This window comes from Zonotrichia leucophrys, unplaced genomic scaffold (genome assembly GCF_028769735.1).
Source record: "Zonotrichia leucophrys gambelii isolate GWCS_2022_RI unplaced genomic scaffold, RI_Zleu_2.0 Scaffold_59_292226, whole genome shotgun sequence".
NCBI lineage: Eukaryota > Metazoa > Chordata > Aves > Passeriformes > Passerellidae > Zonotrichia > Zonotrichia leucophrys.
In genome coordinates this window covers 93,923-121,292 of record NW_026992264.1, presented here as the reverse complement: position 1 = coordinate 121,292, position 27,370 = coordinate 93,923, and the positions used below count along the sequence as shown (strand labels likewise).

At 58.5% G+C, this 27,370-nt stretch overlaps 1 protein-coding gene across 2 annotated transcripts; it reads right to left on the bottom strand.

The window, feature by feature from the left end:
- Window positions 1-326: 326 nt before the first annotated feature.
- LOC135460576 (venom factor-like) lies at window positions 327-26,071 on the bottom strand. Of its 2 annotated transcripts, XM_064737465.1 has the most exons (40): window positions 25,957-26,071; window positions 25,059-25,251; window positions 24,024-24,183; window positions 22,927-22,997; window positions 22,750-22,844; window positions 22,573-22,655; window positions 22,391-22,481; window positions 21,898-22,000; window positions 21,454-21,574; window positions 21,007-21,122; window positions 20,405-20,551; window positions 19,034-19,246; window positions 18,504-18,698; window positions 17,292-17,450; window positions 16,701-16,830; window positions 16,290-16,361; window positions 15,536-15,736; window positions 14,827-14,941; window positions 14,145-14,230; window positions 13,694-13,833; window positions 13,401-13,613; window positions 12,651-12,717; window positions 12,107-12,193; window positions 11,819-12,022; window positions 10,399-10,474; window positions 10,160-10,319; window positions 9,349-9,444; window positions 9,110-9,260; window positions 7,697-7,860; window positions 7,138-7,296; window positions 6,372-6,522; window positions 6,205-6,256; window positions 5,277-5,364; window positions 4,831-4,917; window positions 3,978-4,083; window positions 3,356-3,445; window positions 2,568-2,654; window positions 1,899-1,982; window positions 1,495-1,630; window positions 327-607 (listed from the first exon to the last, which is right to left on the bottom strand). In XM_064737465.1, exons 1-40 carry the CDS (start codon window positions 26,052-26,054, stop codon window positions 466-468), a joined length of 4,989 nt encoding a protein of 1,662 aa, XP_064593535.1. In that variant the 5' UTR covers window positions 26,055-26,071; the 3' UTR covers window positions 327-465. The 2 variants fall into 2 exon arrangements, with proteins under 2 accessions (XP_064593535.1, XP_064593536.1); XM_064737466.1 differs by lacking the exon at window positions 4,831-4,917 and having other exon boundaries at window positions 329-607.
- Window positions 26,072-27,370: the final 1,299 nt, after the last annotated feature.

The following is a 27,370-nucleotide window of genomic DNA, read 5'->3' as shown; positions in this document are numbered from 1 at the left end:
TGAGATCATTCCTACGAACCATCAGGTCATCTGTCCACTAGGACGGACCCTGACACGTCCCCATGTCCCTTATGGTGTCCCTATGTTCCCTACCATGTCCTCATGACCCCTGTGGTGTCCACATGACCTCTATGATGTCCCCATGTCCCCTGTGGTGTCCCCACATCCCCTATGATGTCCCCACGTCCTCTATGGTGTCCCCATGTCCCTTACCATATCCCCATGACGCCTCTGAAGTCCCCATATCTCCTCTCATGTCCCCATGTCCTCTCTGATGTCCCCACTCCCCCCCCCACATGTCCCCTGATCAAGGACACCAAAGCAAATTGCTGAGAAATTACTTTTTTAACCAAAAAACCCAAAAAACCATGAGGGGACAAAAAAGCAACAGAAGAGCAGTGATATCCCAGCACTGGGTGCCACCAGCGGGTTGGTGATACCCCAGGGTGGTGGCATCTCGGGGACTCAGCTGGGACAGCCGAAGAATGTCATGGACTCGGAGAACTCGACGAAGTCCTGGCAGCGCCGCTGGAGCAACGCGTCCTGGCATGCGGCCTCCGAGGGCCACTCCTCCAGCCAGGTGTCCTTCCCGATCAGGTATCTGTACCTGGGGACACAGGGGACAGCTGGGGACACGGGGAGAGACAGGGGGACATGGGGACAGTGGGGACAGTGAGGATATAGGGGTGGCCTCCGAGGGCCACTCCTCCAACCAGGTGTTCTTCTGGATCAGGTACCTGTACCTGGGGACACGGGGGACAGCTGGGGATGTGGGGACAGACAGGAGGACATGGGGACAATGGGGACAATGGGGATAATGGGGACATGGGGGAAATGGGGATTTATGGGTAATGGAGATATAGAGACAATGGGTACAATAGGGACAATGGGGACAGTGGAGATAGTGGGGGCAATGGGGACACATGGGGATATAGGGGGCAATGGGGAGACAGGAGACAGCTGGGGACATGGGGACAGCCAGGGGGACATGGGGATATATGGGGATATAGGGGACAATTGAGACAATGGGGATATAGAGACAGTGGAGACAATGGGGACATGGGGACAGTGGGGACATAGGGGACAGTGAGGACAGTGGGGATATAGAGGTGGTCTCCGAGGGCCACTCCTCCAGCCAGGTGTCCTTCCTGATCAGGTATCTGTACCTGGGGACACAGGGGACAGCTAGGCACATGGGGACAGCTGGGGACACAGGGACAGCCAGGGGTACATGGGGACATGGGGAGAGCTGTAGGGACAGACATGGGGTCAGTGGGGACAGTGGGGATAGAGAGGCAATGGGGACAGTGGGGACAGTGGGGACAGTGGGTACAATGGGGACAGTGGGGACAATGGGGCAATAGGGACATCCGGAATTCAGGTGACAATGGGGACAATAGGGAAAATGGGGATTTAGGGGCAATAGGGCCAATGGGGCCAGTGGGGACAATGGGGACCCAGGGGACACAGGGGACAGTGGGGACCATGTCCTACTGTCTGCCGCTGGCCCAGAGGTCGCTGGCCTGTCCCCAGACCAGGTAGTCCTCTCCTCTCTGCAGCCTCAGGGTCTCCCTGCACTGCTGGTGGCTCACGAAGGTCCTGTTGCTGCCGGCCGGGTCCTCGTCTGTGCCTGTCACAGTGTTACCATGTCACCGTGTCACCGTGGTACCATGGCACCGTGGCACCATGTCACCGTGGCACTGTGGCACCGTGTCACCATGGCATTGTGTCATTGTGGCCTTGTCCACTCTATGGTGGCCTTGTGTCCCCCTGAGGTGACCATGTCACCTTGTTGAGGTGACTTTGTCCTCCTTCCATGTGCACCCATGACGGCTATGTCCCCCCATGATGGCCTTGTCCCCCCTGTGGTGGCCTTGTCCCCCCCGAGGTGGCCGTACCCATCTTGATGACCGACAGGACCTCCATGATGTAATTGTCGTAGGTTGGGGTCTCCTCCTGTGCCACCACCCTCACCTTGTACACTGCCAGGGGACACATTGGGGACAATGGGGACAGTCACCCCTGCCAGGGTGGCCCTTCTGTGTCCCCTGTTCCCACCGTGTCCCTCCCTGCCCCCGCCATGTCCCCAATGTCCCTAACGCCACCTACCATGACCCCATATCACCCCATGTCCCCATTGTCCCCAATGGCCTCAATGTCCCCAATGCCCCAATGTCCCCATTGTCCCCATTGTCCCCAAGGTCCCCATTGTCCCCAAGGTCCCCAATATTCCCGTTGCCCCCCAATATCCACATTGTCCCCAACATCTCTGATGTCCCCAATGCTCTCAGTGTCCCCAACGTCCCCGATGTCCCCAATGTCTCCATTGTCCCCATTGCCTCCATTGTCCCCAATGTCCCCATTGTCCCCAACGTCCCTGAGGTCCCCATTGCTCCCAATGTCCCCGATGTCCCTGATGTCCCCAATTCCTCCAATTCCCCAATGGCTCCAATGTCCCCAATGTCCCAGATGTTGCCATTGTCCCCAGTGTCCCCAATATCCCTGATGCTCTCAATGTCCCCAATGCCGCCAATGTCCCCAATGTCCCCAGTGTCCCCATTTCCCACCGAAGTCCACCCCAGGCTCGCAGGCGCGCTCGATGCGTTGGTTGACGGTGATGTCCCCAGGCTCCTCCTGATGCTTGAAGCAGCTTTCTGTGGGGACATTGTGGGGACATCATGAGGGCATCACGGGGACATCATCAGGATATCGCAGGGACATTGTGGGGACATCACGGGGACATCATGGAGACATCATGAGGGTATCACAGGGACATCATGGGAACATCACGGGGACATCACGGGGACATCACAGGGACACAGCCATGACAAGGTCAGCCCTGGCAGGGACATGTCCCCATCAGAGTCATGACATATGACATCTCATCAATGATGTGTCCCAGCCAGGGTCATGACATGTCCCACCACAGCAGGAACGTGTCCCCATCATGGCCGTGATGTGTCCCATCACGTCAACGTGTCCCATCATGGCCAGGGTATATCCCCACCATGGTGACATGTGACATCTCATCATTAATGTGTCCCACCATGACCATGACATGTCCTTACCATGCCCATGATGTGTCCCCATCAGGGCCATGAAGTTTCCCATCACATCAATGTGTCCCACCATGACCAGGACATGTCTCTGCCATGGCGATGACACATTCCCATCATGGTGACATGTGATATCTCATCATTGATGTGTCCCACCATGTCCATGATGTGTCCCACCCTGGCCATGAAGCGTCTCATCACATCAACATGTCCCACCATGGCCAGGACATGTCCCCATCATGGTCATGACGTGTTCCACCCTGTCCCCATGTCCCTGTGTGCGCGTGTCCCCGTGTCACCTTCAGCGCAGCGACAAACGTCCCCCTGGCAGATCTTGTTCAGTTTCCCTCCCTCCTTGTCCGGATGGTAGAACCGGGTGCAGCGATCGTCTGCAGGGACAAGGGGACATCAGGGGACAGCTGGGGACATCTGGGGACAGCAGGGGACAGCAGGGGACAGCAGGGGACAATGGGGACAGCAGGGGAGACAGCAGGGGACATCAGCCAGGGAGACACAAGGAGATCGGGACACAGGTGACAGAGGTGACCCAGGTGACCTGGGTGGCACTAGGGACAGGGACAGGGATGGGGTGAGGACGGGGAGGGGACAGGGGACAGAGGAGTCGGACAGGGACAAGGATGGAGACAGGGACGAGGATAGAGGACAGGGATGGGGACAGAGGGGACAGTGACAGTGACAGGGAGGAGACAGTGGCAGTGACAGTGAGAGAGGTGACAGAGGGGACAATGACAATGACAGTGACAATGACACACTGATGCTGTAGTAGCTGTAGACAGTGACACAGTGACAATGACAACGACAGTGACAGTGACAATGACAATGACAGTGACGCAGTGACACAGTGACAATGACAATGACAATGACACAGTGACAGTGACAGTGACAATGACAATGACACACCAATGCTGTAGTAGCTGTAGACGCTGACGGCCGCTGGCTGGATCAGCCCCACCTGGAACCTCTGGTGGGCCTTGAAGGCGAAACACTCCTGGGCCCTGTGTGACACCTGGGGACAGTGCGGGGACAGCACAGGTACAGAGACAGGGACAAGGGACAGGGGACAGGGACAGGGGACAGCACGGGGACAGCACGGGGACAGCACAGGGACAGGGATGAGGACAGGGGACAGCACAGAGACAGCACGGGAACAGGGACAGGGGACAGCATAAGGACAAGGACAGCACGGGGACAGGGACAGCACGGGAACAGGGACAGCATGGGGACGGGGACAGGGATGGGGACAGGGAACAGGGACAGGGGACATGGGGGTGGCACTCAGACAGGCTGTGAGTCACCTCCACAAAACACTTGGTCCTGTCCCCAGCCATGTCCCCGTGCTGTCCCCACCCATCCCTGTCCTTGTCACCACCTTGAGACTGTTGTTGTCACCACCCTTGTCCCCAGTTGTGTCCCTGTCACAGCCCTGTTCCCATGCTGTCCCTGCCCATGTCCCCAACTCCATCCTGATCCCTGTTCCTGTCCTGTCCCTGTCTCCATTCCTGTCCCATCTTGTCCCCGTGTCCCTCCTGTCCCCAGTGTCCCCCGTGTCCCCACCTTCATCATCATGACTGTCACCCTCCTGTCCCTGCTCATGTCCCCAAATCCACCTTGGTCCCTGTCCCATCTTGTCCCCACCTCTGTCCCACCTTCTCCCTGTCCCTGTCACTGTCCCTGTCCCATCCTGCCTTTGTCCCATCTTGTCTCTGCCATCACCCCAGTCCTGTCCCCACCCCCGTGGCCCCAGTGTCCCCACCTTGTCCAGGTAAATGATGACATTGCTCCGCTCTTTGTCCTGGTCCAGCTCAAACTTGGAGATGTACCTGTCCACACCCTCAGACAGCTGGAGACAGCGGGGACACAGTAACATTGGGGACATTGGGGACAGAGTGACACTGATGACAGCGGGGACAGAGTGACATTGGGGGCAGTGGGGACAGTGTGACACCAGGAACAATGGGGACAGAGTGACATCAGGGACAGAGTGACATTGGGCATGGAGGACAACGGGGACAGCGTGACACTTGGGACAGTGTGACACTGAGTGTCCCCATGTCGTGTCCCCCACCCCTGGTGCCCCAATGTCCCCTGCTGTCCCCATGTCCCCCTGTTGTCCCCATGTCCCTGTGGTGTCCCCATGTCCCCGCAGTGTCCCCATGTCCCCCTGGTGTCCCCACAGTGTTCTCATGTCCCCACACTGACCCTCCTGAGGTCCTGCACGTCCGGTGTGAATCCCGTGAGCATGGACACGTCCAGGATGGACATGGTGGCATCCACGGTGTCCAGGTACCTGTGGGGACACAGCTGAGGCCACCCCGCCTGTCCCCACCCCTGTGAGTGCTTTTTGTCCCCAGTGTCCCCCATTCTTGTCCCTAGTGTCCCCAATGTCCCCAGTGTCCCTTCATCCCACTCCCCATCCTGTCCTCACTGTCCCCAATGTCCCCATCCTTTCCCTGATATTCCTACCCCCAATGTCCCCTCTATCTCCCCAATGTCCCCACATTGTCTTCAATATCTCCATCCTCTCTCTGGTGTCCCTGTCTCCAACACCCTCTCTCTGTCTCTGTTGTCCCCAGTGTCACCAATGTCCCCAATGTCCCCATTTTCCTCCTTGTTCCCAATGTCCCTCCCACCCCTTCTCCCTGTCTCTGATGTCCCCAGTGTCCCCACTGTCCCCAGTGTCCCTGCTGTCCCTCTCCTTTCCCCAGTGTCCCTGTCCCCAACACCTCCTCTCTGTCTCAGTTATCCCCAGTGTCCCCAATGTCCCCAGTGTGCCCAATGTCCCCTGTGTCCCTCCATCCCATTCTCCATCCTGTCCCCAATGTCCCCAACGTTCCCATTCCTTCCCTGCTGTTCCTGTCCCCAGTGTCCCCATTTTCCTGGATGTCTCCACTGTCCCCATGTCCCTGATGTCCCCAATGTCCCCATTTTCTTCCTTGTCCCCAATGTCCCTCCCTCTCCTTCTCCCTGTCCCCACTGTCCCCAATGTCCCTGCTGTCCCCACCCTGACCCCAAAGTCCCCAATGTCTCCATTTTCCTCCCTGTCTCCTATGTCCCTTCCTCCCCTTCTCCTCTGTGACCCCACTGTCTCCAATGTCCCCAGTGTCCCCAACATTCCCAATGTCCCCACCTGGTGCAGATGTTGATCTTGACTGTCCTGATGATGTCCTCCTCTTCCCTGCCTGGGTTGGGACACCGAGGTGACATTGAAGGTGACACGACGTACTCACAGAGGGGACATAGGGAGGGGATAGTGGTGAAATTGCGAGGACAGGGAGGGGACAGTTGGGGACCCACCCTTGTTGACCTCCTGCACATCCACGGTCAGGTTGAACTTGTCACACTTGTCCTCCCTCTCAGGGACCTTGGCGTGGTACACAGTCACCACTGTCATTGTCCCCTTGCCCATGCCCTCCGCCTTGACCGTGAAGTCCTCGTTGTGCTTCGTCTGAGGGGACAGTGGGGACACTGGGGACACTGGGGACATTAGGGATGTGGTACATGGTCACCACTGTCATTGTCCCCCTTGCCCACGCCCTCCGCCCTTGGTCTGAGGGGACATTGGGAAGGGACAGAGGATGTCCCCAGGAGGGACAGGGGACATTGGGAGGGGACAGGTGACATGGGGAAGGGGACAGGGGACATTGGGAAGGAACAAGGGATGTCCCCAGGAGGGACAAGCAGAGGTGGAGGGGTGTGTGGGGACATGGACGGAACAGGCAGGACACAGAAGGGGTGGCAGCACTGCAGAGATAGAGGGTACAGGGACATTGAAGGACACGGAGGGGATGCGGAGATCAGGAGGACAGAGAGGTGACAAGGACATTGCAGGTCACAGCAGGGGAGGGGACAAGGCCAGCCTGGGGCATTCCAAGCCTGGAGAGGATACAGAGGGGACAGGAGGGAACATGGAAGGGACAAGGACAATGGTGGCCATAGTCATCACATGGGATTATCCCATGAGGAGACCCAGAGGTGACAGTGTCAGGTGACAATGCCAGGGACTGGTGACAGGGACAGGTGACAGGTGCCAGTGACAAGGACAGATGACAAGGACAGGTACCTCGGCAGAGCGCGCCACCAACGCATTGCGGTTCTCGATGCGGTACTTGATGGGGCTGGCGCGGCGCGGCAGCAGCACCGACACGTCCAGCTCCAGCTGCTCCTGGGCCTGCGCAGCCACCTGGTACTGGGCCAGCGCTTGGAACACGAGGATGGTGGCCTGAGAGGACACTGGTGTCACTAGGGCTTGGGGACACTGGGTGGAGATCCCACAAGGGCTGCGGGGTGGCCTGAGGGGACACTGGGGTAACCAGGGTTTGGGGACCCTGATGGAGAACCCACAAGTTCTCCTGTGTGGCCTGAGGGGACATCAGGGTCACCATGGCTTGGGGACACTGGTGGAGAACCCACAAGATCTTCTGAGTAACCTTGAGGGGACACCCGTGTCACCAGGGCTTGGAGACATCACCTGGAGCACGCCCAAACTCTTCTGAGTGACCTTTGGCTCCTGTGCCACCCAAGATGTCCCCAAAATGACAACGCCCATCCCTGTCAAACCCAGCGCCACCAGGTGTCCCAGGGATGTCCCCGCGCATGGCCGGGGCTGTCCCATGTCCCACCTGGGTGGAGCCGTAGGTCTCTCCATAGTAGTTCTGCTGGGCCAGCCACCGGACCACTGGCCCGGCCAGCTCGGACTTCTGCATCTGCACCAGGGCCAGCAGCGCATAGGACGTGCCCTCGATGTTGTAGGTGCGGGCGTTGCGCTCCTCCCAGCTGGCCCCACCTGTGGGGACATCAGAGACACATTTGGCCACCAGGGACTCCCACGGCCACCTCAGCCTGGCCACAAATTACAGCCCCGGGTGAGGCATTATCTCAGGAGGGTCCTAAACCACTTCTGGAGAACCTCAGGATCACCCAAAACTACCTCCTCTTATCCCAGTTTCATCCCTTTTAACCCCAAGGTGAGGTTGGAGAACCTCAGGAGAACCCAAAACCAGATTTGGAGAACCTCAGGAGGACCCAAAACTACTTTCCCTGACCCTAAAATACAACCCTGGGTGAGAATTCAGTTCTGGAGAATGTCATGAGGACACAAAACCAGATTTGGAGAGCCTTGTGAGAACCCAGAACTGCCTCTCTTATCCCAGTTTCATGAACCCTTTTAACCCCGAAGTGAGGTGTCACCTTCGAAAACCTTAGGAGAACACAAAACCAACTTTGGAGAACCTTGTGACAATCCAAAACCACCTCTCCTGACCCTAAATTCCAACCCTTTCCACACCAAGGGGAGATGTCACCTTTGATGAACCTCATGATGATCCCAAACCACCTCCTTTCACCTCAAATTGCATCTCCCAGGTGAAACTACCTCCCCTCACCCCAATTTCCACCCCAAGTTTGGTGTCATCTTTGGAGAACCTCCTGAAGACACAAAACCAGTTTTCCTGATGCCAATTTTGACCCGTTGAGGCATCACCTTTGGATAACCTCATGAGAACCCAAACTCACCTCCTTTCACCCCAGTTTGACCCCTCTTGAAATGTCACCTTTGGAGAACCTCCTGAAGACCTAAACCCACCTCCTTTCACCTCGCTTTGACCTCCCTTGGGGTGTCTCCTTTGAAGAACCTCCAAACTCACCTCCTTTCACCTCTATTTTGACCCTTCTTGAGGCATTACCTTTGAAGAACCTCTTGAAGACCCAAACCCACCTCCTTTCACCCCAACTTTGACCCCTCTTGAGGCGTCACCTTTGGAGAACCTCATGAGAACCCAAACCCACTTCTTTTCACCCCAGTTTTGACCAATTTCCACCCCAGGTTTGGTGTCATCTTTGGAGAACCTCCTGAAGATCCAAAACCAATTTTCCTGGTGCCAATTTTGACCTGCTAAGGCATCACCTTTGAAGAACCCAAACCCACCTCCTTTCACCCCGGTTTGACCCCTCTTGAGATGCCACCTTTGGAGAACCTCATGAGAGCCCAAATTCACCTCCTTTCACCCCAATTTTGACCCCTGTTGAGATGTCACCTTTGGAGAACCTCATGAGGATCCTCTCACTCTTGAGCTTCCCGGCCAGGGCCAGCGCGTAGGACGCCAGGGCCACTGTGTAGGGCCGGGCCAGCCCCTCGTAGCGCCGCGCCAGGAACCCGGCGGCCTTGTTGATGCTGTCATCCAAGCTCTGGGAACCAAGGATGGAGAATCTGGCATCTCAGGTGGCTTTCATAATGGTCTGGAACCTCAGGAATGTCACCTGTGGGGTCACTCACATTGATGTGGTCCTTGCAGATGCCCCGTGCCTCCTCCAGGGCGATGAGGACGAAGGCGGTGAGGGACACCTCGGGCTCGGCACCTTGGTAGCCTCCCTGTGGGATGAAAAAGAGGGAAAAAAATCTCGGGATCAGGGTTTTCCAAATATTTGGTGGTCCACAAGCAGCTCATTCCAAAGATCTGTCCTTGACTGATCTGAGGGACAGCCAAGGGACATTCAAATGTCACCCGAGGGACATCCAAACAGTATCTGACCTTCATGTGAGGAACACCCAAGGGATACTCAAGGGACATCAAAGAATATTTGACCTTCATCTGATCTTTAGGTGAGGAACACCCAAGGGACAATCAAGGGACATCCAATGGACACTCAAATGTCACACAAGGGACACCCAAAGAATATCTGACCCTCACCTAACCTTTTTATGAGGAACATCCAAGGGACACTCAAGGGACACTCAAGGGACACCAAATGGGCATCCAGACTTCACCCAAGGGACACCCAAGGAACACCCAAGGAATGTTTGACCTTCCCCTGACCTTCGTCCCAGGAAGGTCCAAGGAACACCCAAAAACCATCTAAGGAACACTTGACCTCCAGGCAAGGAACACCCAAAACCCACCCAAACTTCAACCAAGGAACACTCAAAGAATTCCTGAGGTTCACCTGACATACACCCAAGGAACATCCAAGGAATATCCAAAGTTCACCATACCTTCACCCAAAACCCACACAAAACCTCCCATCCTCCACCTGAGATCCCCCAAGCTTCGGCCACCAGCACTGACATGGTTGAGGTGTCCCCTTACCATCATCCCCTTATGGATGACAGGCGCGTCCTCCTGGAAGACCCCATCTGGCTTCTGCTTGTTGAGGATGAGCCACTTGATGGGGCCGCAGATCTCGCCGTGCTCAATGTCTGTAAGCTTCCTGGCCATGGCGAACACCTTCACCACGTAGGCGGTCAACCTGGAGATGGGGACACCTGAGGGTCACACCTGTCCCTGTCACCTGGGCTGGGTGGTGGTGGCGGCAGCAGGTCCCTCACCAGGTGCTGGAGGGGCGGTCTAGGAAGGCGGCGTATGAACTGTCGGGCTTGCGGAAGGCCAACTGCTGGGTGTAACCTGCGAGGAGATGGCCGTTGGTCAACGCGAGGGGTGTCCTGGGTGGGCTTCAGGCCACCAATGTCTTCCAGCTGTTGGTCAACATGAGGGGTGGCCTCAGGCCACCAATGTTCTCTAATCACTGGTCAATGCAAGGGGTGGCAGTCGGTGGCTCCAGGCCACCAACGTCCTCCAACTGTTGGTCAACATGAGGGGTGGCTCCAGGCCACCAACGTCCTCCAACTGTTGGTCAACATGAGGGGTGGCTTGGGTGGGCTTCAGGCCACCAATGTCCTCCAACCACTGGCCAACACAAAGAGCACCCACCCAAGCTGAGGAACCCTCAGGACACCAATCCACTCTGGAGCCCCTCCCAGTGCACACCAGTAACTCTGGAAACCCCAAACTGGCATCACCCAACCCAGGTCACCTCCAGAGGAGCAACCTTCTGTACCACCTCAGATGACAGTAACCTTCTATGACCCGAGAGCAGACACCAAGGGACCTTCTCCTTTCCTACTCCTTTTGAGGACATTTCCACCATTTTTGAGGCTGTTCACACCATTTTGTGGCCATTCCCACCCCTTTCGGAGCTGCTCCCACCATTTTGAGGATATTCCCACCATTTTGAGGATGTTCCCACCCTTTTGGAGCTGTTCCCATGCCTTTAAGAGCCATTCCCACCCCTTTCAGGCCTGTTCCCACCATTTTGAGTACATTCCCACCACTTTTGAGGCCATTCCCACCACTTTGGAGGACAGTCCCATCATTTTGAGGACATTCCACTATTTTGAGTACATTCCCACCATTCTGGTGCCGTTCCCACCATTTTGGGGACACTCCCACCATTTCGGTGCTGTTCCCACCATTTTGGAGCCATTACCACCCTTCTGAGGATATTCCCACCATTTTGAGGACATTCCCACTATTTTAAGGACATTCCCACCACTTTCGGTGCCATTCCCACCCTTCTGAGGACATTCCCACCACTTTTGAGGCCATTTCCACCATTTTGAGGGCATTCCACCATTTTGAGGCCATTCCCACCACATTTGAGGACAGTCTCATCCCTAGCAGTTCCCACTATTTTGAGGACATTCCCACTATTTTGAGGACATTCCACCGTTTTGAGGAGGTTTCCACCATTTTGAGGACATTCCCACCACTTTGGCGACATTCCCACCATTTTAAGGACATTCCCACCACTTTCAGTGGCATTCCCACTATTCTGAGGACATTCTCACTACTTTCGGTGCTGTTCCCACCACTTTAGGGACACTCCCACCACTTTTGGGGCTGTTCCCACCATTTTGGTGCCATTCCCACCATTTTAAGGCAATCCCTCCATTCTGGGGCCATTCCCACCTTTCTTGATCAGCTCAATGGCGCCAGCCCGGCGATCAATGCCGAAGGTCTCCCACTGCATGGTGTTGTCCAGGTAGTGGACAGCGATGACCGTGGGCGTCATGAAGATCATGTTCTGCTCCCCACAGCCCTTCGGCGTCACGATCAGGTGCTGCAGCTTGGCCCCATCAATGGCCTTCTCCACGATGATGGACACGGGGTTGCCTGGGCCAGGAGAGGATGTGTCACGCTCAAGATGTCCCACCCCACAACCAGGTTGTCCCCATGTGTCATCTCCATGGTACTCACCCTGGATGCTGACTTTGGTCTCTGACTCGGTGTTGGGGACAATGTCCGAGAGGTCCGCGGCCTTCACCCGTTCCTCCTGCACCCCGTCTGTGGGGTGGAGTGGATGTGGTGACCCTAAATCCTCTCCTGAGGTGACCCAGCCCCACCCCACATCAGGGTGTGACTTGTCCTTTGAGATGTCCCAATTCCATGGTGGGACGTCCCTTGTCCTCCAAGTTGTCCCAAACCTGAGCTTGGAGGTACCTCCTTGATCCCTCCAGATGTCCCAGACCCACGGTGGAACCTCCCTGGTCTCCAAAAGATGCCCCAAACCCACAGTGGGACCTTCCTGGTCCCCAAAGACGTCCCAAAGCCACCATGGGACCACCATGGTCCCCAAAGATGTCCCAAAGCCACTGTGGGACCACCATGGACCCCAAAGATGTCCCAACGCCACTGTGGGACCTCCCTGGTCCCCAAAGATGTCCCAAAGCCACCGTGAGACCTCCTTGATCCCCAGAATGCCCCAAAGCCACCGTGGGACCTCCCCAGAGATGTCACTCACTGACTCCCTTGTCCTGCGGGTCCAGCTCCACGATCTTCACCGTCTTCTCCAGCCGCCTCCCCTCGGGCTGTCCAGGGCAGAGTCTGGCAGTGAGGGTGGGCTTGGGTCTGGGGTCCTCCCCGTCCCAACCCCTCTGGACTACTGGGAGAGGCCTCCCACTATAAACCAGTATCCCCAGTGACACATGGGGACCAGACCAAGAGGCCACACCGGGTCACACAGGTCACTGAGGTCCTGGAGACCCCAAGGTCACTCTTGTGTCTTGGTCAACTTCATGGTGTGGCCACCATGGTCAGCCTGAGCTTGGTGACCCCATTGAGATCATTAATGAAGATATTGATTGAAAATATCAAATCAATGACGGCATCAAGTCCCATGGTCATCCTGGCCTTGGTGACACCATCCAGATCATCAATGAAGATTTTGATTAGAAACATTAAATCCCATGGTCAGCCTGATCCCATCCAGGTGATTAATGAAGATATTGATTAAAAATTCCAAATCAGTAATGCAATCAAACCAAATTGGCCACACACACTGACCCCTTGGTGCCACAATGGCTGACTGGACGTGACACCACCCACCACCCCCCTCTGCTGTGGTGGACCTGGCCCACCCATGGTGGTCACCCAACCACTGAAGGAGAACATCATGGATGCCACCATGCTGGGATGCCACCATTGATGTCACCATGCTGGGAACATCTCAAGAACGCAGATGCCACCACCACGGCCACCGGTGGCCACTCACCACTACTCGGAGCTTCTTCTTGACCCCGTCACCCACAAATCGGTCACGGACGGACGCCTTGACCTCGATGTCCAGCTGGCCGAGCTTGAGGGGGACGATGACAAAGGGCACGGCACGCGAGGACTGGGCCTTCATCCGCAGCACCTGCTGGAAGCGCCGCTTGGCCGTGGAGGGGCTGCACAGGTCGGAGTTGTGGACCAGCTCCACGCGCACCTGGACGTTGACAAGGAGGTCACCCCTGAGGTCTGGAGAGGGTGATGTTTGGTGTCCCCAGAAAAATGTCCCCAACTGACCGTGATGTCATGCAGCCAGTAGTTGTAGAGGATGGCGCGGATCTCCACCTGCTCGTTCCTCACCACCGAGTAGGGCAGGCGGAGGTCGATGAAGAACTGCTTCATCACTGTGATCTCGTAGGGGGTGGCCACGCACAGCCCTGGGGTTGGGGACACGTGAGGGTTTGGGGTTGAGGACTCCTCGTGTCCCCAAGGCAGCCCCGAGGTTTTCAGAGATCCCTGGAAGTCCAGGGAGTCCTCAAAAGGTTTGGGAGATCCATCAAGATCCACAGAGTCCTCTCCCAAGGATGGCCACCAGACTTTGAGGCATCTCCCCTCAGATTTTGGAGATCCCTCAAATCCTGGTGAAACCCCCAAGCTTAGGGGACCCTTCAGGTCTCAGGGACCCCCCACAAGGTTTGGGGATGTTCTGCTGGCCCCAGGAACTCTCTTGTCCTCCATGACCCCGTACCTTTGGTGGGGGAGAGGCTGACGGCCAGGACCTCCCAGGTGGTGATGGAGTCCTGCAGGAACACGGGCACTGTCTTGCCCGAGACCCTGGAGAGGACAGGATTGACCAAGGGGGTCATGGCCCACCCCAGGCCAGGTTCAGGGGGTGTCACCATGGGATTTTCCTGGTCCCTAGAGAAGTCCCAGCCCCACAGCGGAACTTTCCTGGTCTCCAAAGATGTCCCAAACCCACAGCAGGACCTCCCTGTTCCCCAAAGATGTCCCAACCCCACAGCTGGACTTTCCTTGTCCCCAAAGATGTCCCAAACCCTCAGTGGAACATTCCTGGTTTCAAAGATGTCCCAAACCCACAGTGGGACCTTCCTGGTCTCCAAAGATGTCCCAAACCCACAGCTGGACTTTTCTTGTCCCCAGAGATGTCCCAAACCTACAGTGGGACCTCCCTGGTCCCCAGAGATGTCCCCGCCCCACAGACCCCCAGGCAGGACCAGGAGCTTGGAGATGACCCCTGAGTGGACCAAGAACCCCTGAGGCTGGACTGGGAGTTTAGCAGTGACCTTTGTCTGGCTTTGGGGTGACCATAACTGGTCTCCAGAGATGTCCAAGCTGGATGGGGACAGGATGACCGTGCCCAGGCTGGGCTGTGGAGTGGGAGAGTGATGGGACAGGGGGTCCAGGCTCACCCCAGCTCGTTGGGTGGCTCCGTCAGCTGCTCCACCTGCCACAGCCAGCTCTCGGGGAAGAGGGTCCGTGAGACAATTTCATCATCCTCCAGGAAGGGATCCTCGTCCTCATGGCCTGGGGGTGGTGGCATTGGACCTCTTGAACATGGCCTCAGGGCTGAGACCCCTGAGTGGAGCCAATATCACCCCAACACCACCCCAGTGCCACCCAGCATCACCCCAGTGCCACCCTTTGTCTTGCCTAAGGTCACCCAACGGCCACCCAAGCATTGCCAGATGGGTTGTCCAAGGATTGCATAAGGAATGCCTGAGGGCCACTTGACTTTCATCCAAGGGATGCCCCAAACCCACCCAAGACCCTCCCAACCTTCACCCAAGTTCCACCTGAGGAGCACCCAAGGAATGTCTGAGGTTCACCTGACCTTCCACCAGGGAAAGTCCAAGGAACACCCAAAGAACATCCAAGGAACACCCAAGTTTTGCCTGATCTTTAGCAAGGAATACCCAAGGAACACCCAAAGAACATCCAAGGTTCGCCTGACCTTCACCAAAGAACATCCAACCTTCACCCAAGCTCTGCTCAAGCTCACCTTCACCTGAGATCCACTAAGGAACACCCAAAACCTACCTAAGACACTCCACCAAAGCTCCACACGAGGTTCCTCCAACCTCCCCGACCTTCTCCCACCCTCCGTGACCCAACACTTGCTTCTGGCCAGGCCGGTGCTGGGTGAGAGGTTCTGCTGGTCCCTCTTGGCCTTGATGTATCTGCAGCAGTCGAGGAAGGCGCGGATGCAGGACTCGCCCTCCAGGATGTACTCGCTCCTCTGCTCGCAGCCGTGTCCCATCGGGTTGTCCTTCATCCCGTCCTCGCAGCACCTCCTCTCCAGCTTGTCCAAGTACTCGGCCGCTGGTGGACACCAGGACAGGGCTGGGACAGGCCCTAGTGGCTCTTGGGAATGGGGACCTCAGGGGTGTGGGGCGTTCTGATGGCTCTGGAATGGGGACCTCGGGGGTGTGGGACATTCTGATGGCTCTGGAATGGGGACCTTGGGGTGTGGGACATTCTGGTGGCTCTTTGGGACATGGGACACTGGTTGCCCTCAGGGACATGGGACACTGGTGGCTCTCAGGGACATGGGACACTGATGTTGACTGGGATATGGGACACTCCAGTGGCCTTCAGGGACATGGAACACTGGTGGCCCTCAGGGATGTGGGATACTGGTGGCTCTAAGGGATGTGGGGTGGGGCACTCTGGTGGCCCTCAGGGACATGGGACACTGGTATTGACTGGGACATGGGACACTCTGGTGGCCCTCAGGGACATGGGATGCTCATCTGGTGGCATTTGGGACATGGGACACTGGTGTGCCTCAGGGTCTGGGACACTTTGGCAGCCTCAGGGACAAGGGACACACTGGTGACCCCTGGGGACAAGGGACACCCCAGGTGCCACCTACCCTTGGTGCCCTTGTACTCGGCCAGTGCCAGCGAGCGCCGCTTGCGTTTGGCAGGCTGGGGACACAGGACCTCTGGAAACAGAGGGGACACTGGTCAGGACCTCAAGGTGTCCCAGGGTCACCTCCACCATCCCTGAGATGTCACCTCTCCCATCCTCAAGGTGACATCTTTCCCATTCTCAAGGTGTCACCTTCCCGGTCCCTGAGGTGCCACATCCTTGAAGCGTCACTTCCACCATCTCCAAGGTGCCACCTCTTCCACCATCCCTGTCACCTCCCCCATTCCCAAGGTGCCACCTCCACCATCCCTGAGATGTCACCTGCTCCATCCCCAAGGTGCAACATCTGTAAGATACCACCTCCTTGAGGTGCCACCCCCTGTCCCCAAGATGCCACCACAGCTGTCCCCACCTGACCGCTGGGGCGTGGTGACCTTGACGCTGGTGGTCAGGCTCAGGCCAGCATCCGTGAAGACGCCGACGTTGTCCCGGCCACTGCCCGCCGTGCAGCCGATGTCACTTTTCTCCACCGTGTCCCAAACCTGTGCCCACAGGGGACAGCTGTGATGGCCACTGCCACCACCCAGAGGTGACAGGACAGCTGTGATGGCCAGTGCCACCATCCAGAGGTGACAGGACAGCCATGATTGCCACTGCCACCACCCAGGGATGATGGGGACTGTTGTGATGGCCACCATCCAGGGACAGCAGGGACAAGGACAACCATGACAGCCACCACCCAAGGATGCTGGGGATGGCCATGGCCATCCCTTGGGGACATCGAGAACAGTGCCACCCACCTAGGTCTGGGTGAACTTGTTCTTGTTGAGGATGTAGACCCCCTTGTCCACGGCCACCACCAGGGGATGATGGGGACAGGGACAACCATGATGGCCACCACCATGGGACAGCAAGGACAGGGATAACCATGGCGGCCACCACCCACGGATGCTGGGAATGGCCATGGCCACCCCTTGGGGACATCGAGGACAGGGCCACCCACCTTGGTCTGGGTGAACTTGTTCTTGTTGAGGACGTAGACCCCCTTGTCCACGGCCACCAGCCCCACGTGGGCCTTGTGGTCACCCTCGATGCGCAGCCTCATCCCTGTCCCCGGCTCTTGGACACGGTTGTCATCTTCCGTTGCCCCCTTCACCATCAGCTGCCACAGACACAGGAAGTGACATCCCCAAGATGACCCCAAAAGCCACTTTTGTTCTCCTCCACAATGGCAGACATCCAATTTGGACCTCCAGGAGCAGTTGGTGGCCATGGGCTGGGCCATCACTGGGCCACCAGGGCTACCAGGGCCACCTGGTTCACCCAAGAGATGTCCAAGCTCCTCATGGAGTGTCCAAAACCACAGAAGGGACTCCAAATCCCCACCAGGGACCACTCAGGTCCCTCAATGTCCCCTCAAGTTCTTCCAAAGGTTCCCAAGGATCTTGAGGTCCCCCAAACCCTTCCAAATGTTTCACAGATCCCTCAAGAACCCTCAAGGACCCCCAGGTCCCACAAGGTCCCCACCATCCCTTTCAAAAGCCCCCCAAACCCCTCAAGGGTCCCTCAAGACTCCCCCAAACACTTTCAAAGGTCCCCCAAGCCCTTCATGTGCCCCCCAAGTCCCTCAAGGGCTCCCCAAGCTTATCCAAATGTCTTCCAGGTCCCTCAAGGCCACCCAAGTCCCTCAAGGATCTCCCAACCCCCTCAAGGACCTCCCAAGTCCCTCAAGGGTGCCCCAAGCCCCTCAAAAGCCCTCTCAAGGCCACTCAAGTCCCTCAAGGACCTTCCAAACCCCTCAAGGCCACCCAGGTACCTCAAGGATCTCCCAGGTCCTTCAAGGCCACCCAAGTCCCTCATGGATGTCCCAGGTCCTTCAAGGGCCCCCCAAGCACATCCAAGGCCTCCCAAACCCCTCATGGATCTCCCATCTCCCTCAAGGGCCACCCAAGCCCCTCAAGGACCTCCTAAACCCCTCAAGAGCCCCACAAACCCCTCAAGGATGTCCAAACCCCTCAAGGACCTCCCAGATCCCTCAAGGGCCTCCCAAACCCCTCAAGGACCTCCCGAACCTCTCAAGGATCCCCCCAAACACCACCAAGGCCTCCCAGACCCCTCAAGGGCCACCTCAAGGTCAGCTCCAGCCACCACCAAGGCCCATCCAATCTCTCCAAGACCCCCTTTGACCCCCCTGGGACCACTAGGAGACACTCACGGAGCCCATGCAGGTGTCCTTGACGTCCACCCAGACGGAGTCAGCCACGATCTCGCCAGGCATGACGTAGTAGTAGGCCACGATGCGGAAGGATGGGATGAGCTCGGCCGTCACTGGGAGGGTCATGGTCACCAAGCTCTGCCCGGCCTCGTGCCGCTGCCGGCCGGCTCGGAGGATGCGTCCCTTGGTCATGATCTGCCAGGAACCCAAGCTTGGTGACCATCTGGACATCCTTCAATGTCCCCTCAAGTTCTTAAATGTTCCCAAGGATCTCAAGGTCCCCCAAACCCTTCCAAAGGTCCCTCAGATCCCTCAAGGGTCCCTCAAGGCCACCCAAACCTTTCCAAAGGTCGCCCAGATCGCTCAAGGGTCCCTCAAGAGTCCTGCAGACCCTTTCAAAGGTCCCCCAAGGCCTCCAGGTGCCCCCCAAGTCCCTCAAGGGCCCGCCAAGCTTATCTAAATATCCTCCAGGTCCCTGGACATCCAGGTGGTCAAGGTGGGGGCACCACCGATCAACCACGGGTACCCACCAGGTAGGTGAAGAACGGGACGGAGTTGCGGACGTTGTTGTTGCTGGTCTTGAGGTGGAAGTTGACGGCCAGGTCGTCCCCGGGCTGGAGTTCGGTGGCGGCCACCGCCAGGTGCAGGAAGTTGCCCGAGCCGGCCTGGCTGTGATAGGCCTGGGCCGTCATCTGCCGCGAGGCCTGGCGCTCTGGGGGCAGCCCTGCCTGCGCCGTCCGCACCTGGCACAGGGGAGAGGGTGGCACTCGGTCAGCGGGGAGGAACACAGGCCTGGCTGGGGGCAGTGTGGAGGGCTCAGCCACCAGAGAGGTTCTGTAAAGGTCTTGGCCACCACAGAGGTCTTGGCCATCATGGAGGGCTTGGCCACCATAGAGGTTCCATAGAGGTCTTGGCCACCCTAAAGGTCTTGGCCATCATGGAGAGCTTGGCCATCATGGAGGGCTTGGCCACCATAGAGGTTCCATAGAAGTCTTGGCCATCATGGAAGTGTAATGGTTATCATGGAGATTTTGGCCATTATGGTGGTCTTGGCCATCATGGAGGTGTGTTGCTCAGCATGGAGGCCTTGGTCACCATGGAAGTCTTGGCCACCCTAGAGATTTTGCTCTCCATGTAGGTCTTGGCCACCATGAAGGGCTTGGCCACCTTGGAGATCCTGGCTACCATGAAGGTCTTGGCCACCACAGAGGTCCTGGCCATCATGGAGGTCTTGGCCACACAAAGGTCTTGTCTGTCATGGTCTCCCTGCTTCTCCCTGGTTCCCTGGTCCTTGGTGACCATCTCCACACTCAAACTGACCATCTGCTACCTTGGATGATTTGGCCACTCCACCACCGTGGTCCCCCTGACCTTGGCCCTTGGCCACCCTCAATGTCTTGGCCACTTTTCTCCCTGGCTTTGGCCATCCCAGTTCCTAGTCACTAGTCATCCTGGCCACATGCCACCATGGACAACTGACCACTGTGGACACCTCCACCAGTCTCTTTGACACCTGGTCCTTGGTGACTGTCATGTCTTGGTCAACTCAAGTGAGTTGGCCACCATGGTCAGCCTGACCTGGACTATCCTTCTCCTTGGCCAGTGGAGGCTGGGATAGCTCCGGTCCTTGATCACTGTGGATATCTTGACCACCACAGTCCAGTGGATGGATGGTCCACTGACCATCATGGATGTTCAGTCCTTCTGTCCTGGATGATCCTGTGACCATCATGGATGTCTAGTCCTGCTGTCCTGACCTTTGCTCATCACCACCATGGGTCACTTCAGCCACCTCAACCCCCCTGTCCTTGGTCACTCCGGCCATCTCAGCCACCTCAAGCCCTGGTCACCTCCCCAGACCTGGGCCACCCCGGTGAGGTGACAGCAGTGTCCCCACTCACGGTGATGGGGACGCTGTCCTTGGTGGCTGGCATGTTGAGGACCAGCCTGGCTGTGCCATCGCCCCGGGTGGACACCTGGCCCTGGAAGCCATCGGCCTGGACGGTGACACGTGGCGCCGGGGACCCATCAGGGTTGGTGACATAAACCTGCAGGGGACACCGGGGAGGTGGTGACATAAACCTGGAGGGGACACTGGGGGACGTGGGAACATTATGGGAGGACATGGAGTGAGACACTGGGAAGGGGTTGTGGCACTAGGAATGGGTGGTCGCACTGGGAAGAGGATACGGGGAAGGGGTGGTGGCACTGGGAAGGGACACTGGGAATGGCTGGTGGCACTGAGAGGGGACAATGATCCTGGGAAGGGGTGGTGGCACTGAGAAGGGATATTGGGAAGGGGTGGTGGCACTGCAAAGGGACACTGGCACCAGGAAGTGCCACCCCAGTGACACGGTCTCCAGCCCCTCTCAGGTGACACAGGAACATCACTCAGGGACCAACTCCTCCTCCACCCCCAGTTGTGCCCTGTCCCCACCCCAGGATACCCTGTGGGTCCCGTGCCACCACCCTGGGCCACTGCTGTCCCCAAGATGTCACCAACCATGAGGTCAAAGGGCATCCCTGGCTTGAAGTACTTGGGGGTACGGGTGAAGTGGATGCTGTAGGGGGATGTCACGATCTTGATGTCACCAAGCTGGGCCTCCACCATGTCACTGCCTGTGGGGACACCGTGGTGGCCATGTCACCTCTGGTCCCTGTCCACACCTCAGGTGCTCCCCATCCTCGCTGTCCCTGTCTCTTCTATGTTCCCCTGCCACTACCCTGGACGTCCTCCATGTCACTGCCTGTGGGGACACCATGGTGGCCATGTCACCTGGGGTCCCTGTCCCCCACCCCAGGTGTCCCCCCATCTCCTCATCCTACCCTGTCTCCTGCATCCTCTCCGTCTGTTTCAGAGTCCCCTTGTGTCCCCCCATGTCCCCTCGTGTGCCCCCGTGTCCCCTGCTGTTCCTGGCCCCCTGTGTCCCCCCGTGTCCCCCACACAGACCTGACTCGGTGATGACGGTGACAGTGACATAGAGGGAGTGTCCCACCAGCTCCTGGGGGTTAGGGAAGCGCTCGCGCAGGTGAGCCATGGACAGCAGGGCGTCAGCATCACCGTCCTGCACCTGAGGACACATTGGGGACATAGGGACAGGGTTAGGGACAGCAGGGCTTCAGCATCACCGTCCTGCACCTGGGGACACACTGGAGACACATTGGGGACACACTGGGGACATGGGGTCAGGGTTAGGGACAGCAGGGGGACAGCACAGGGACAGCAGAGGGACAGCAGGGTATTGGCATCACCAGCCTGAACCTGGGGACATATTGGGGACATGGGGACACAGCTGGGGACAGGGGTAGGACAGGGTTGGGGACAGGGACAGTGCCAGGCTCACTGGGACAGGGTTGGGGACAGTGTTGGGGACAGGGACAGTGCCAGGCTTACCGGGATGCGTTGCAGGGACTGGGGGATGCTCTTCCTCTCGTTGTCCACCGTGACCCCGAAGAGGACAAAGGCCATCCCCTCCACGCGCTTCCCGTACAGGTACCTGGGGACAGCCACTGTGCCATCGTGTCACTGTACCACCCTGTCACCTTGTCACTGCACCATCGTGTCACCATGTCATCATGTCCCCTGCACATCCCTATTACAGCCATTCCTGTCCCCACAGGTACCTGGGCACAGTCACCGTGCCACCGTGTCACTGTGTCATCCTGTTACTGTGTCACTGAGTCACTCTGTCCCCATGTCCCCATCCTGCCACCTCATCTCTGTCATTCCATCCCTGCCACCACCATTGTCCCCCTGTGTACCTCTCCACCATGTTGCCATGCCATCCCCAGGGACATCAGCCAAGCCCAGTTGTCCCCTTTCTGCCACGCAGATGTGACCCCAGAGGGGACACTTTTGTCCCCCAAAAGGGACATTTTAGTGTCACCTGGCCAGGATAGACACCCTGAAATCCTCCTGGCTGTCGATGTACAGGAACTTCTTCTCAGGAATCAGGGACACCTCGAAGCTCGGAAGTACTGCGGGGTGACAGTGGTGACATCGGTGACACTGCCACCCCTTCGTGACAGCCCCCGATGTTCTCAAGCCCACCCCTCACCCCTCACCCACCATATTCCTTGACCTCGAATTGGGCGCTGAAATCCTGATCCGGAGAATCCTCGAATTTGGCTGAAATTGTCCACATGCCCAAGCTGGGGGAGGTGAGAGGGAGGTGACGAGGAGGTGACGGGGAGGTGACAACCCAGGAGTTGTCCCCAGACCACCGTGGGGGACGGTGACACCCACCTGACAACCTCGGGCAGGTTGTGGGTGAGGGACAGGATCCCGTTTTGGGTCGGAGATGACACAAGAACTTGCTTGATGATGATGTTGTCGGGCGTCTGAAGGGACACGTGGGTGGCATCATGTCACCCGTGTGTCACCCACCCATGTCACCCACCTGTGTCACCCCAGGACACTCACCTTGACCTCCACGATGACTGTCTTGGCCACCGGCTGCATGAGGTGGCTCACAGTGAAGAGGCGGCAGAGCACTGGGATGGAACACAGGGTACACGGTGAGGGGACACAGGGGACAAGGTGAGGGGACACAGGGGACAAGGTGAGGGGACAACGTGAGAAAACACTTGGGGACAGCCAGCACTGGCAGGAGACACAGGGGACTTGGAGGGGACACAAGGGACAAGGTGAGAGGGGACAAAGTGAGAGGGGAAAAGGACAGGGTGAGAGGACACAAGGGAACAAGGTGAGGGGACACGTGGGGACATCCAGCATTGAGAGGGGACAGAGGGGACAAGGTGAGCAGGGACAGGGCAGGGACACTGGGTCCCAATGGGGACATCACAGGGAGGTCCCAAATGGGTGACACTGACACCCCAAGGTGCCACCATCGCCCTGAGGTATCACAGAAGGGTGACACAGCACCCTCAGGTGCCACCAAGTCCCCAAGATGCCATGAAGAGAGGACCCAGCACCCCGAGGTGTCCCCAGTGCTCCGAGGTGTCACCAGGAGGCGCCACCATCACCCTGAGGTGTTTCCAACCCCCCATGGTGTCCCCAGCCCTCAAAGTGTCCCCACAGCTGTGATGTCTCCACAGTGTCCCCATCTCCTCGGTGTCCTTGCAGTGTCCCCAGGTGTCCCCACAGTGTCCCCAAGTATCCCTGCGTACTCACCAGTGGCCCCAGCAGTGTCCCCACATCTGTGATGCCCCCACAGTGTCCTCATCCCCGCAGTGTCCCCAGGTGTCCTTGGGTGTCCCCACTCATTCATTGGTGGCCCAGGCAGTGTCCCCAGCCCTCTGAGGTGTCCCCACGCCTGTGATGTCCCCACAGTATCCCCATCCCCGCAGTGTCCCCAACTGTCCCTGAAGTGTCCCCAGCTGTCCCTGCAGTGTCCCCAGGGTTGCTCACTGGTGCTGCTGGGGGTGTCCCCCTGCCTGTGATGTCCCCACAGTATCCCCATTCCCTCGCTGTCCCCATCCCCTCCAATGTCCCCAGCTCTCCCTGTGGTGTCCCCAGCTGTCCTCAGCTGTCCCTGCAGTGTCCCCAGGGTGTCCCACCGGTGCTGCCCGGGGTGTAGATGGGTTTGTCGGTCTGCACGAAGATGTGGCCACTCTGCAGGGACACCAGCAGCACCTTCTCCAGTGTCACCGCGGCCACCTGTGCTGTCACCGCCACAAACTGCTTTCCTGGCGCCTGCGGCAGCGCCTTGGCTGGCACCTGGGGACAGTGTAGACATTGGGGATACTAGGGACATCCATGGGGATAGGGGACATCCAGAGGGGCAGGGGACATTGAGGACATTAGGGACAGGGGACATTGGGGACAGTGGGGAAAGGGGACACTGGGGACATTTGGGATATCCAGCAGGACAGGGACATTGGGGACACTGAGAACATCCATGAGGACAGGGGACACTGCGGACATTGGGGACACAGAGGAGAAGGGGAGGAAGGGACATTGGTGACAGGGAGGAAAATGGGGACATTGGGGACATTGGGAACAGGGTGGGGACAGAGGACGCTGGAGACATTGGGGACACTGAAGACATTGGGAACATCCAGAGAGACAGGGACACTGGGGACATCCACGGGGACAGGAGACACTGGAGACATTGGGGACACTGGGGACATTGGGGACAGGGTGACATTGGGGACACTGGGGACATCCACAGGGACATCTGTGGGACAGAGGACATTGGGGACAGGGGGCACTGGGGACACTGGGGACAGCCACAGGGACATTGGGGACATCTGTGGGGACACCTGGAGGTGACCATCCCCATGGACACCAGGAGTGACCACCCCTCTGTCCCCAGCAGTGATCACTGTCCCCAGCAGTGACCACTGCCCCCCCCCCCCCCCCCCCCGCCCATTCCCCACCTCCACTCAGGGGTCAGCTCCTGTTTCCCGTCCCAGGCAGTGACTGTGGGGACAGTGACCTGTGCTGATCAGTGCGGGGGGGAGTGGCACTGACCGGGGAGTGACGGTAACTAGAGGGGGTGACACTGTCCAGGGGGAGGTGACAGTGACCGGGGGTGGTGACAGTGATCAAAGGGAGGTGACAGTGACCAGGGTGACAAGGTGACTCCGTACCTTGATGGTGGCCATGGCCATCATGCCCTGCTCCGGGCTCAGGGCCACATTGGTCCGGAACAGGACCTGGCGCTTCTGGGGGAAGTCCTGGACCAGCAGCAGGGCCTGGGTGGCCGTGGTCACCCCGGGGGCCTCCAGGAGCACCAGCTCATCCGTCTCCAGACGCAGCACGGCCGGGGTCACCATGGTCACCCTGGGGACAGCAATGACCAGGGTCACCATGGTCATGCTGGGGACAGCAACGGGCTGGCACAGGGCTCTGGGGGGGCACAGGGCACAGAAACCCCAAAATCTATCCCAAAAACACCTTGGGGACCTCAGAAACCCCAAAATCTGTCCCGAAATTACCCTGGGGACCCCATAAACACCTTGGGTACCTCACAGCACCCAGAAACCCTAAAATCTGTCCAAAAACACCTTGGGGACCTCAGAGCACCCAGAAACCCCTAAATCTGACCTCCAAAACACCTTGGGGACCTCAGAAACCCCCAAATCTGTACTGAAATTACCTTGGGGACCCCATAAACCTTTGGTGACCTCACAGCACCCAGAAACCCCAAAATTTGTCCCAAAACCACCCTGGGGACCTCACAAAGCCTTGGGGACTTCAGAGCACCCAGAAACCCCAAAATCTGTCCCCATAGCACCCATGGGTGGGGGGGTCCCAAAAAAGGGGATTCCATGGGGGTCCCATTGTTTGGAGGTCTCACGGACATGTGGATGGGGGTGCGATAGGTGGGGAGGTCCCATGAATGGGGGGGGGTCCCACGAATGAGAGGGGGGTCCCATGGTTTGGGAGGTCCCATGGATAGTGGGGTGGGGGGGGTCCCATGGATGGGGTTGGGTTGGAGTCCCATGTTTGGGGCTGGGTTTGGGGTGGGGGTCCCCAATATCTCACAGCTGAGCGCGGGCGGGGGTCCCGAGCAGCACCAGGAATCCGAGGAGGAGGAAGAGAAGATGATGAGGAGGGGGAGGGGGCAGCGCCGGAGCCCCCATGGCTGCAGGGAGGGGACAGCGACAGCGACGGCGACAGCGACACGGGGGGAGTCCCTTTATGGGGGTGGCACCGAGGGGGTTAATGGGCAACCCGAGCCCCGCCTCCACCCATGGGGAGGGGTCAGGATGGGGGTGGAGGTGGCGCTCCGGCCGCCTTTGGTCGCCTGCGGCCACCTGGGTGAGGAGGGGGTGACGCCGCCGGGACCCTGGTGACAAAGGGGGAGTGGCGCTGGTCGGGAGAGGGGTCCCGCAGCCTCGGGTGGGGGAGGGGCGGGGCGGTCATTCGTCATTTCGGGGAAGGAGCTGGCGCGGGGCCAGCGCGGGGCTTGCGACATCGCGGGGACATCGCAGGGACACCCGAGGGGGGGGCGCGACACCGAGGGTGGGGGAACAGCGGGGACAGCGGAGACAGCGGGGGACAGTAAAGGGCTGGGGGGTGGGGAGGGTCCTCCTCCTTGAACCCCTGAACCCCTCCCGCCCCAATAGGTCATTGAGAGCTGGGTCACCCTGGTGACGCCTGGAAGGTCCTGGGTCACCTTCTGGAGCTTTGGTGGGACCTGGAGACTTGGGGCCCACCTGGACCTGGACACCTGGGTGACCCCTGAAAGGTCTTGGGCCATCTCCTGGACCTTTGATAGGATCTGGACACTTGGGGTCCATCTGGACCTGGACACCTGGGTCCATCCTGAGACCTCTGAAAGGTCTTGGGTGACCTCCAGGACCCCTGGTAAGACCTGGACAACTGGGTCACCTCCTGGACCTGGGCACTTGGGTCCATCCTGAGACCCCTGAGAGGTCCTGGACACCCTCCTGGATGCCCTGATCCACCATGTCTGGCCCACCTGGACCCTCCTGGGCCACCATGTCTGGCTCATCTGGACCCCTCCTGTGACCTTGTCCCCTCTCCAAGCCCCAGGAGCCCAGATCCCTCCCCGTGTCCCACATCCCCCCGTTGTCGTCATGTGGCGACCACCCCCTGGTGGCAGCTCCTGCCCGGTGCCACCGCTGTGACACGAAGTCACCCTGGAGCCACCACCTGGGCCCAGCTTCTGTTGTCCCCTGTGTCACCTCCGGGGGGGAAGGGACCTCCTGAGCCGTGGGAGGTGTCCCAGGAACGGTTGGAGGTGCTGAGGTTTGTCCAGAGGTAATCCAGCGGTCATCTAGGGGTTCCTCACTGGACGCGGTCCTGCCAAGGCCACACAAGGCAGGGCCTCAGCTGGTGCTGCTCTGGACAGGAGAGTGACACCAGGATCTCATCTCCACCAGGATCTCATCTCTACTAGGGTCTCATCTCCACCAGGATCCCATCTCCATCA